We start from the raw sequence: 12,403 nt of genomic DNA on the forward strand, positions 1-12,403 counted from the left end.
CTCAACCGCACAGCACAAATGTCTTCCAGTCATGGTTGGGATGCTGTGTGGCTGTTCTCACCATCTCTTCCTCATACCTTCCCGGCTCCTCCATCCCCCCTCTTCTAGATCCTCTTATGATGCAAGGAAACCCTAATGCTCATTATGTCATTAGGTAGGGAATTTAAATTTCTGCATGGGATTTTGCTTTTTAGACCTTTGCTACTCAAAATGTGGTCCACAGGTCCTCAGCCTCAGCCCTGGAAGCAGGGTGGAAATGCAGAGTTTCAGCTGCTGAGGGGTAGCATTCACTCACTATTCCTTGGAATCCTAAGACACGCATTTGGAGGAGAGGCAGTCAGTGTTATAGGTAATCCTCAGGCAGGGAAGATGATGAGAGAACAGAAGGCCAGGGCTTGGGCCTTGGAGAAGAACAGGAAAACAGAGAAGGAACGGTGAGAAGAACAGGAAAACAGAGAAGGAACGGTGAGAAAAGCAGAAACAAATCCAGGACGGCATCATAGCAGTGGAAGCCTGAGAGAAAAGAGTTTCCCACCAGGTCCCAGAGCAACCAGGCCTGGCTGTCTCGTTCAGCAGGGGGGACCCTGAGGCTTGGCAATTAGGGGACAGGGTACAACAGCCAGGTGTATTCAGAGGGGTTTGTCTTATAGGGCCAGAGGGCAGGGGAAGATGATAAGAATCTGAAAGTGGTGAGAAAGAAGAATGAAATAAATAAGGAAATAGAGAGGAATTCAGTCTACTTTTTTTCTTTTTTTTTGCGGTACTCCGGCCTCTCACTGTTGTGGCCTCCTCCGTTGCGGAGCACAGGCTCCGGAAGCGCAGGCTCAGCGGCCATGGCTCACGGGCCCAGCTGCTCCGCGGCATGTGGGATCTTCCCAGACCGGGGCACGAACCCACGTCCCCTGCATCGGCAGGCAGACTCTCAACCACTGCGCCACCAGGGAAGCCCAAGTGCTACTTTTAAGAGACAAAACAGCTAGGAAATGTCCCACACACATCTGAATGATGAAGGGACCACGGTGACAGCACAGCAGCCCCAGTGCTTTGGGGGAAGCAGAGAAGGATCTTGGGCAGAGGGTGAGAACCCAGCCAGTGTCAAAGAAAAAAGAAAGCTGGACACCAGTTAAAGGTATAAAAACAGATTTCATTCGGGACTATTGCAATAGGGCAAAAGACACCTCAGTATAGAACAGGGCTCAATTCCGAATACAACGTGGGCAAATGGGAGTTGATAGCCAAGGACCAGAGTGGGGACCAGTGGATGGACAATTATCCATGCATGGAAAATTATTATTATGGCCAAAGGTCCTCTGGGGGATGTGGGGAGGGAGTGGTGAGGAACCCTATCAGATATGGAGGGTGAGGTTCGGGTAGAACTGACTTAGCAAGGTTCTTGCTGAAACTGGATCTTACAGAGAGGTCTGCAGATGGGCCTAGGAGAAGGTTCAGGAGTCTGACTAAAGTTTGGCCAACAAAGAATCTTTATCCCTGGAGATGGGGGGGCAGCTTTGGCCCCTCGCAAGGTGCAAACACCCAGCCATCCTAGAATAACCCTGTGCACCCCACACCCCTCTCCACATCAGGCTACCACGGCCATCGCTCTCATCTGTCTCCCTGGGCCCAGCTCCCTGGCCTTCAGAGGTGCTGCCAGCTAAGCCACAGAGGGCCTCCTCGTTTCTCAGCCTCCTCGGCTAAGTAAGGATGTTCCTGGTCTGGGTGAAGACAGGAGAGGCTCCAGGGTAAGAGGCCGCACTATCTAAAAACCCATCTGGGTGCCATCTCCCATGCCTATGGTTCTGAGACCATGGGAATCCTGGCAGTAGTGGCTTTTCTGGGGCAAGCCGGGGTCCCCCTTGGACCGCTGAGGCTTCTGCACTCCATGTTTCCTTCCCAAATCTAGCTCCTCCAGGCACCGAGGCTCTGCTCTCCACTCCCTCCCACAGTGGCAGCCCTCCTCCTTGACCTGGTTTCCACCCTCCCACAATCACCCTCCCTTCCCTCCCACCCTTCCCCCCGTGATCCCAATCTCTTCCTGCTTCTTCCTCTACCCTTCACAGCCCATTCATATCTTCTCTGAAATCTGGCAGCTCCCAGAACTTCCTCTCTGGTCCTCAAGAGTGGAGGTCTCTGCACACAACGTTCCTTATGAACGCGTGCCATCCAGCCATATCCCACTCTGCTCTGGTGATGGAATTTAATTCTGAGATCCTAATAGCTTTGAGAGCTTAATCTGTGCCAGGCACTCTTTGAAGTACTTTATATATGTGGAAATTTGTCCACGTCACACTGCACCGACAGTGGTGACAGTACCGGGATGCGGGCTGTCTTTTTCCACATCTCACACCCTCTGCCTCTATGAGACATGCTTTCTCTTCGCAGGCCATGGCCTCCTCCACTGGGGGAGACACAGTCTTCCAGCTGGGGAACATTGGCCCCCATGGAGGAGAAGATGCAAAAGCACCCAGCAGAATGAAGGGCCAATCGTCTTTCTCAACACAGAAAAAGCAGGAAAGTTGACATCCAAGATGTTTCTGACTTATATGTGCCAGGCTCCATGTGTATGTAGGAGAAAGCGGGATTTTTGTTTTTCTGAGTTTCAGAAGCTTAGCTTTGAATGTCAGGAGGCAAACACTTCACGTATGGAGCTCAGGCTACAAGGATGAGAGGGGTCGACAGCACTGTGATGGAGGTGGCAGGCTGGCACGGCCGGGGGAGGACAGTGATGCAGTGGACTCCCAGTGCGAGCGGGCCAGGGTGGAGACTAGTGGACCTGCAGGGGATGTTGAAGAGCCCCCTGGTGCTGTGTGACCCTGCAAAGCTGGCTTATTCTTTGGGTGGGAGTTTGGAGACCGTCCTGTGGTCTCCTCCAAGACCGTGAAGTCTGTCTTCATGTCTCCGGGACCATTCGCCTGTTCTCCTGGATGAACAAGCAAGGAGAGACTCAAGTGGCATCCAAAGGACACTTGAGAAAAAGCAGGCACTGTGGCCCAGGCCAGGGCTGGACTGCCCATGGGAGGCGGGTCCTGTGAGTGGGGGGACATTGGCTGCAGGGTGAATGGGCACGGGGGAAACAGCAGCATGTCGGGTTCCTGCTCTGCACGTGCCGGTGGGCAGCCTCTGAGCTTCCGTGTCCTGGCTGGTAAATCTTTCCTTCACGAGGTGCTGTGAGGAGGAATGCCAGACATGGTGAGGACTCAGTGGAGACCGCTCCCTTAGACCCACCCTGGTTACTTTGTCCACACCTATTAGATGATAAGCTGGCTGAGGGCAGGCCCTTGCTCACGCTTGCTTCCCAGTGACTAGCCCTGTGTCAGGCTCACAGTGGATGAAAGAATAAATGAACATCAAGGAACAGGCCGTGAGGCACGCCAGCGTGAGACACCGTCTCCGCCACTGTGTTCCCTGAGTGCAAGTAAATCACTTTTCTCTGTCTTTACTAGTTTCCCCACCATTGGGGGAAGGCAATGTAACTTCCCTCTGTTTAAAATTTTTTATTAAAAATTTTTGTATGAAGGTATAATTGACATATTAGTTCCAGGTGTACAATATAATGATTCAATCTCTCTATACATTGCAAAATGATCACCATGATAAGGCTAGTTACCATCTGTCGCCATTATATAGTTATAAAAACTTTTTTCTTGTGATGGGGACTTTTAAGATTTAATCTCTTAGCAACTTTGAAATATGCAATGTAGTATTATTAAGTAGAGTCGCTGGGCTGCACATGGCATGCCCAGGACTTGTTTCTCTTGTAACTGGAAGTTTGTACCTTTTGACCCTCCTCACCCTCTTTGCCCTCACCTCACCCCCGCCTCTGGCAGCCACCAAGCTGTTCTGTATATTTATGAGCTTGGTATGTTTTCTTTTGTTTGTCTTTTTCTTAATAGGGGTGTTATCAGGACCTAGGTGCTAACGTGCTTACAGCACGCAGAGCTTCTTAGATGAAAGTTTCTATTAAACAGATGAGCTAAGCTTCAGAAAATTCCTTGACTTTGCCCCCAAATATATGATGCACAGCAAGCTTGGCTTTTGTGTTTCTGACTCTGGTTCAGAGGAGAATGCAGAGATTGTGCAATAGTTGGTTCCATCTAGCTCTTGGTTATTGATATAAAAACATAAAAACATAACTAATATTTCTGCAATGTAGTTTTCTCGACCTCTCTCTGGCCTCTGTTGTATGATGTTTTCAAAACAGCTTAATCAGAACTCTCCATATTTCTGGGGTTTTAGCCTAACACTTCTTCTAGGGACCGAGGGAGGTCGCTGAAGGGTGACAGCCTATAGGCGCTGGACCAGCAGGGAGAGGGGCGGGGCTGGGGGTGGCTGTGTGGAGGCGGGCAGGGAAGCTCCCAGCGGATGGCTCGCCCGTAGGCGGGCATGCAGCAACCTGTGTAACCACGATGGGTTCCGCGGAGCCACTCAGGTCAATGCCCACGGTGTGCTGGTGGGCATGGATGCTACGGTCACCACACTACAGCGAGAGGGGATGCAGTAAGGGTCAGTGACATGGCATTTAAACCAGACTTTCAAGAATAGGTAGAATTTGGACAGGTGATCATGAGGAAGAAAGACTTCCTAACCAAATAGACGGCTGGGCACAGAGCTAGGAACGAGGATGAAGGTGATTGCCAGAGAGAGTTTGGGCCTAAAGTGGTAGCAAAAAGAATGAAATTGGGTCATCTGTAGAGACGTGGATGGACCTAGAGTCCGTCATACACAGTGAACTAAGTCAGAAAGAGAAAAACAAATACCGTAAATTAACGTATTTATGCGGAATCTAGAAAAATGGTAGAGATTTACAGGGCAGGAATAGAGATGCAGACATAGAGAAGGGACGTACAGACACAGGGTTGGGGGGAAGGGGTGGGTGGGATGAATCAGGAGATTAGGTTTGACTTATATACACTACCATGTGTAAAACAGATAGCTAGTGGGAAGCTGCTGTACACATAGCACAGGGAACTCAGCTCGGTGCTCTGTGACCCAGATGGGTGGGGTGGGGGGGTGGGGGAGGAGGTATAAGAAGGAGGGGATGTATGCATCCGTACAGCTGATTCACTTCGCTGTCCAGCAGAAACTAACATAACAGTGTAAAGCAACTATATCACAATAAAAATAATGGGAGACACCCAACTGGAGGAGCTGTGAAGGAGGAGGCTGGCAGAGGCAACTTGGAGGGAGTGGCTTGGAGTTGGGAAGGCCGGCCACGCCAGGACGGACGATGGGACCTGGAGTATGGTGGGGACATCGGGAAAAGGATGAAGAGATACTTCGAAGACCATTACGAATGTGATACAACTTGTTTTTTGAGTCGACCTCTAGGATGAAGTTGTGAGCTGTATCACAACATGATGGGGGCCAAGTTGTTGGTGAGATTCCCTCCTCCACCCGCCTCTCATCCGTTTGACAAGTATTTATTAAGGGCTCCCCTTGGCCACTGGCCAGTGACTGTCATTTACTCAAAGGCGGGAGCTGCTCTCCTTTACTTCCTGTCTTGCAGGTTAGATGGGGTCAGCACACATATTTCATATTTTCAGGGTTCAGTAGCATCTCACTCTTTGTTTGGAAATGTGAGTGACTCACAGTACTCGACAATTTTAATGTATCAAATGTTTAAACAACATCTTCACAAAAATTAAAAAGTAAAATACAATCACAGAAACTTAACAGACAACCGTTTTCATTTTTCCATAGTCATTTTCATTCTCTATAGCATCTTGGTATTTTGATAATATTTCAAGTTAAAAAGATTCAAGGACATAGATCAAATCCAAACAGGGACCACAGAGTGAAAATACTATGGTCCCCGAAAGTCAGTCTTTTTAACTTCATAAAGTTTTAACCAAGTGCCTGAGCTCTGGCCAACGATGAAACAGGTCAGGAGAAAGCTGGCTAGTGTCTCCCGTGGAGCAGAGAGCTCCAGGGGCTTCTACTGAACTCCCCCAGGGAGCCTGGACAACCAGCTACAGACCTCCAAGTGGTGACATCCACAAGCCAAGAGCCAGGAGCCCATGTGACAAATGTCAGGGCAGCTGGCATGAAGAGAACAGAAGGAAGAAAAACACATTCCACATCTGGGAGTGTGTATAAGTTGAGAGCAGATTGTTTAGAGGAACAGAGAGAGAGGAATTCCCTTTACTTCTCAATCAATAAATCATTGCCACATACTTTAAAAAAATATGTGTATATATTTATTTATTTATTTATTTATTTTGGCTGCACTGGGTCTTAGTTGCGGCATGTGGACTTCTTAGTTGCGGCATGTGGACTTCTTAGTTGCAGCATGCAGACTCTTAGTTGCGGCATGCAGACTCTTAGTTGTGGCATGCATGCGAGATCTAGTGCCCCGACCAGGGATCAAACCCGGGACCCCTGCACTGGGAGCGTGAAGTCTTACCCACGGACTGCCAGGGAAGTCCCCATTGCCACATACTTTTATCTCTTCTCTCCCTCAGCCATTTTTTATCTCCTTCATCCTCTAACTACATCTATACACTCTCAGTAAGCCAAAGATTTTATATGAATTTGAAGCCATTTCCACATTGTCTGAGTTCAGGCCGCTATAAGGATACAAACAACAAATATTTCTCACAGTTCTGGAAACTGGGAAGTCCAAGGTCTAGGTACCAGCAGATCCAGTGTCTGCCTGCTTCCTGGTTTGCAGATGACCTCATGGTGTCCTCACACGGTGGGGAACTGTGAGAGAAGCAAGCTCTCTTGTATCCTCTCATCAGGGTACTATCCCATCACGAGGGCTCCATCCTCAGGACCTAATCAGCCCCCAAAGACCCCACCTCCAAATACCATTCCATTGGGAATTAGGGCTTCAACATGTGAATTTGACCTACAGTCCATAACACACATGTACAATGCCAAAAATGTTGGCATTGTTCTTCCCAGGACACAAAAGACTATCTGAGGGGAACTTCCCTGGTGGTCCAGTGGTTAAGAATCCGCCTTCCAATGCGGGGGACGTGGGTTTGATCTCTGGTTGGGGAACTAAGATCCCACATACTAAGGGGAAACTAAGTCCACGTGCCGCAACTACTGAGCCCGTGTGCTCTGGAGCCCGCACACCGCAACTAGAGAGAAGCCCTCGCGTCACAACTAAGACCTGACGTAGCCAAAAATAAGTAAATAAATATTAAAATAAAAAGGCCTACCTGAGATCAAACTATAAAGGAGACAAACTGTCTCTTTTGTGCCTACCTACCTTCTTTTCGGTGTGGGTGGTCATGAGGTCCTCATTTGGGCTAGGTCTTAAGGATGGAATTTCTATAGTTGGCGACAGTGGGGTGGGAATTTCAGGTGAAGGGGAAAAAGTGAACAATTGCTTCTGAACTTACTTCTATTCTTACGAAGGACTAAAAATTGCAGAGGCTTTTCTAAATGGAAAATTTTGGACAGGTAGGGTCTTGTTGTTTTCAAGAGGTCTTTCAGCATTTTTCACAGAGCAGTTAAGCCGGTTGTCTTTGCTATGTAAAGTATGGTGTTGACAGGGAAGGACCCAGTTTTGAACCTCACGTGGATCATGCGGCCTTACCCAGAGAACGTGATTCTGCTCCTGTAGGCTCAGAGAGTGTCTCACAACTGCCCGGACGTGGTGACAGACCATGGTTGTGTCAGTGAAAACTCTCCCTACAATTGCAAAAATAACCCAACCCTTCAAAATATTCAAAGCACATTTCCTGCCCATAGTAGATTTGTAAATTCATCTCCTTGTATTTTCTTTCTTGCTGCATCTCTTTTTTGTCTTGGTCAAGAACACTGCCCTCCAATCATACAGGGAAGTCGGTCTTCTAAATACACCAGGCCAACTCTCTTCCATCTCCTGTTCTTTCTGGGTGTGGGAGTGAAGAACAGAGAACAGTTCTCTTTCAGGGCAGCATCTGGAATAACCAGTACCAGATGCAGGAATGAATCATCGTCCTCAGGGAGCCTGCCTGCATCCAAGCTGAAAGCGTCAGTAAGGAAGGCTGGCTTAATCTACCAGCCGACTGCCTGCTATGTCACCAACAGAGTCCCTTCCCAAAACTGTCATCTGTTTGCCACAGTGCCTGGAATTTCAACATGAGCTTCAATAACCGGCTTGTAAAATGTCACAGCTGGTCACTTGGCTCTTAGAAGCAGGGCTAGAATGCGTGCCCTATGGTTTTCCATGAGCTGGCAGTGTCTTCATGGGGGGAGTGGGCTCACAAATGATTTGTTTGGGACAACAAATTCATTCAACAGACATTTGTACTAACTGGTTGAGGGAGGGTCTTTCGCACGTGTCACCCACCCCTCTCATTTGACATGCTACCCTTGAAGGCTGGTATAGTTGTCCCTGTATCAAAAATGAAGGGATTGAGGCTTCAACAGGTTTTGAGCACCTCTCTGGTGGCCAGGTGCCTGACCACGGCGCCCCACTTCAGGTGCACCCGACTTCATTGCCTCTGGGCTTTTCCCCAAAGCCACTGAATCTTGGCAGCCCCCGGGTCTCCCAGAGGTGCCTGCAGGGCAGCCTCCAACCCTGGGGGATGGCCTTGCTGTTTGCATCTCTGTCAATAGGTTTAAGAAAGGTGCTGACCTGGGGAGAGGAGTTCCAGGCCGGCAACTGTTAGCTGAGATGTCTGATGTATAATGGAAATGTTGGTGATCGTCTTGGGTATTCAGTTATTATACTGAAAAAATTAGTACTGTCTTTTACTAATGAGTAATTTGGAAGCTTTAATAAACTGTAGCCATAAACCCAGTTTATTATTAATAATCCAGTAATTGGGCTTCCCTGGTGGCGCAGTGGTTGAGAGTCCACCTGCCGATGCAGGGGACACGGGTTCATGCCCCAGTCCGGGAAGATCCCACATGCCGTGGAGCGGCTGGGCCCGTGAGCCATGGCCGCTGAGCCTGCGCGTCCGGAGCTTGTGCTCCGCAACGGGAGAGGCCACAACAGTGAGAGGCCCGCGTACCGCAAAAAAAAAAAAAAAAAAAAAAAAAATCCAGTAATTAACCTTAGACACATTAATCTAATGTTAGAGATTTAACAAAAGGCAAAGGAACCTCTGTTTTGTGACTCTCCGTTCCATCACATGAGGGGCGATGGAGGATGATCTCAGGTGCATTTTTTTCCTTTGATGGCTCAGTATCTTTATCTGTAAAGAGGGGATAATAATGTAAACTATGCAACATTCATTCATTTCGTCATTCATAATTCATTCAGCAAAGAGTCACTGAACCCTTAACTCTGAATCAGGCACATGCTTGTTCCCAAGAGTAAACAAGACAGATAGGGATCTCCCTACTGTGGAGTTTACATTCTGGTGGGGACTCAAGAACTCTTCTGAGAAAAATAGCTGAAATGACACTGGCCAAGAAAGAGTTCCACAGTTCAAGACACCGAGACAGTTTAAACCTTAGTTAAAGCACTCTTTGCTATGTCTCCCTAGTTCCTAAGAAAAGCCTTCTAGGAACAAACACCAAATGCCTCAATAAAATGTTGATGAATAAAGGAATGCTCTTTGGAACAGTGCAAGGTTTTAAAGCATTTCAGAGGGTCAGTGACCACGTGCTTTTCTCTTCATTTTGTGAAGAGCCCACTGGCTAAACCAAATCCACAAAGGACAAGGCAGCCTGCTTCTATCCAAACTCTTGCCTAAGAAGATGCTTAGCATTAGAATCATCCCATTATTTCACCTTACTACATATTTGGAGTTGGGCTATCTTTATTTCTTCTCTGGAGTGAATATCTATCTATCTATCTATCTGCCCATTTATCTCCTAATTTCAGCAAAGTCATCTGTCAGAGCCATTTAATTCCCCTGAGTGTCTTCTTTTAATCTGGAAGAAATTTTCTTTTAGTGACCCCTTATCACCGAGATCATGGATTTTACATACTTTGGCTGATGTCCCTGATTTATTTCATACTATATTTATATTATGGCTTCTCTGGTAATAAATTATATTTGATCTGAAACACTTAATTGGGTTGTGCTTTTCTGCAATCAACATTTATTTTTGCAATTGCTGTGAAAACCACATGCAGCCAAGTTTCTAACAGCACAGAACCCTTTCTATGTGACTTTCAAAGCAACCTTGAAGAGGTTAAATTTCAAGAATACCTCTTTAAACATCACCCACCTTATTAAACAAGTCTTAGAGGTGAGAAAGTAGGATTCAGGTTGGTGTATTGAGCTTATATAAAATAGACTTATCTAGAGATAGAATAGTACCAAAAAACTCAACCTCCTGGCCTCATAAATAGACCTTCAAATACTGTGCAATCCAGGCTATTACTTGGTGGCTTTTCCCACTGCTTTTCAATATGGTACGCTGATAACACTGTTGAGAGCAATATGTTTTATTGCAGAGCTTGTCACATTCATGGCAGTCTAAAAATATTTTCTAAGGAATTCTGGGCCAGAAGATAAGGCCGTCTCACATTTAAAACAGAACCCTGCAAGTTATTTCTATGACTGTGTTCAGAATTATCCAAGTGCTTTATTGTTATTATTTGAGGTAACACTGTTTTATAACACTATATAAGTTTCAGAATTAGCCCAGTGTTACTTCAGAGGCAATGACCCTAAGTAACAGCTGAAATGCAGTTTTTTGTTTTAAATGTGGACATTTAATTCTCACCTGAGACCTGTTACAGTCAAATCAGCCAGAAAGTAAAGCAGATGAGGGCTCTGCATAATTTTAATCGTTGTGCTCTGGGACACACTTCAAAATGGCCCGGCTGACCTGCCTATGAACACTTTCTGCCGCTCTTCAGTTGGTTTGCAAACATCAAGCCGCCTAGAGTTCTCGTGATTTCTGAGATTCCAAGAGAGAGCAAAGGCCCCGCGGCCGGCTCGGGGAAAACGTCTTCACCTGCAAAAGCAAAACGAAGTGCAGGCGCACCAGCCCGCCGGCCCCAGATGCCTGCCGGCAGTTCCCTTTTAGGGAAAGGCGCTGTGAGCTACCCGGCACTTCATTTTACTCCTCTCTTTAGGAGGCACAGAAACCGATTTTCTTTCGCCATTCCCGACACCAGTCCAGTCTCCCCAGCTCGTACCTTCGGCGCCCTCGCTGCCCCGAACCCCCAACCCCCTTCCATCAGCTCACCGCGCCAGGACCCTGACCCAGGTTTGGGACAGCTCAAAGAAAGCGAAAAAGATTGCTCGGCAGGGAAAGGGAATACAATAGGCATAGGGCGGCCGGTGGCTCGGACCAGAAATGCCGCACTTCGGAAGGAGAAAAAAGTTTCCTTTGTCAAACAAGTGACCACGTGGCGCTATGGCGGTCATCCCCAGCAGTCCCGTCAGGCTGCCAGGCGCGGACCTGGGGACGCGCCAGCCACCTCCGGCGCTGGCCGAGGGGAGCCCCGAAAAGCGGGGGCCCCGCAGTAAGCCGTGAGAGCGCGGATCCGGAGGACGCAAGGAGGCGCGACACGGTGGCTCGGGGAGCTGCGCTGAGGGCGGGGCTCCCGGGGGGAGAGGGGCGAGGAGCGTAAGGTTCCCGGAAGCAGCGGGGCACAGGGGGCGGGACCCTCGGGGGCGGTGGCGCGGAGGGCGGGGTCCCCGGCGTTGGGCGGGCGCGGGGGGCGCGGCTTCAGGGACTGGGCGGGAGGCGGGGTCGCTGGGGCCTTGGGCGCTGGGCTCTGGGCCGCGGAAGGGCGCCGTTCGCGGGGCGGGGCGGGGCGGGGAGCGGCGGACAGGCCGGGCATGGCGTCCATGGCGGCGGCGATCGCGGCCTCGCGCTCGGCCGTCATGAGCGGGAACCGGCCTCTGGACGACAGGGAGCGGAAGCGCTTCACCTACTTCTCGTCGCTGAGCCCCATGGCCAGGAAGATCATGCAGGACAAGGAGAAGATCCGGGAGAAGTACGGGCCCGAGTGGGCGCGGCTGCCGCCCGCGCAGCAGGACGAGATCATCGACCGGTGCCTGGTGGCGCCGAGCGCCCCGGTGCCCCGGGACCCCGGGGACCCCGAGGAGCTGGCGCGCTTTCCCGGCCTGCGCGGGCCCACGGGCCAGAAGGTGGTGCGCTTCGGGGACGAGGTAGGTGCGGAGCGGGCCGGGCTCCCCCGTCCCCCGAGGCGCCCCCGGCCGGGCGGACCCTTGCCCGCTAGCAGCCGCCCCCGCCAGGCGCGCGGGCAGGGGCTGGAGAGGAGAAGGCGCAGGAACCGAGGTGGGTGGGACGGGCGGCCCGGAGCCGGAGGTCCGGGGCTGGGGGGCTCCCCGGGGCAGTTCGTGGAGGACCGCCGAGAGAAGGAAGGAGGTCATTCCAGACCCTCCATCTGGAGCTGCCCCGCCGGGCCGCAGGGGACCCGAGACTTGTCAGACCAAAGTGCCAACAGCAAGGGATTTTAAGCCAGGCAGGCCTGGGTTCTGATCCATTCTGCCATTTAGCTCTCTGGCCGTGGGTGACCTAACCTTTTAGA

The 12,403-nt window shown here is 50.0% G+C and overlaps 1 protein-coding gene across 2 annotated transcripts in view; it reads left to right on the forward strand.

Annotated features, from left to right (window-relative positions):
- Positions 1-11,687: 11,687 nt before the first annotated feature.
- Positions 11,688-12,403, forward strand: part of LOC307061105 (uncharacterized protein C1orf198 homolog) — a gene marked incomplete at its 5' end in the record, with an annotated part of 31,488 nt that continues 30,772 nt past the window's right edge. The window contains one exon of one of the 2 annotated variants that reach the window (XM_079716090.1): positions 11,688-12,020. In XM_079716090.1, coding sequence (XP_079572216.1) covers positions 11,688-12,020 — 333 coding nt within the window. The remainder of the gene's footprint in view (positions 12,021-12,403) is intronic. The other variant, XM_079716091.1, reaches the window with a different exon arrangement.

The sequence above is a fragment of the Hyperoodon ampullatus genome, assembly GCF_949752795.1.
Source record: "Hyperoodon ampullatus genome assembly, chromosome: 1".
In the NCBI taxonomy this organism is placed as follows: domain Eukaryota; kingdom Metazoa; phylum Chordata; class Mammalia; order Artiodactyla; family Ziphiidae; genus Hyperoodon; species Hyperoodon ampullatus.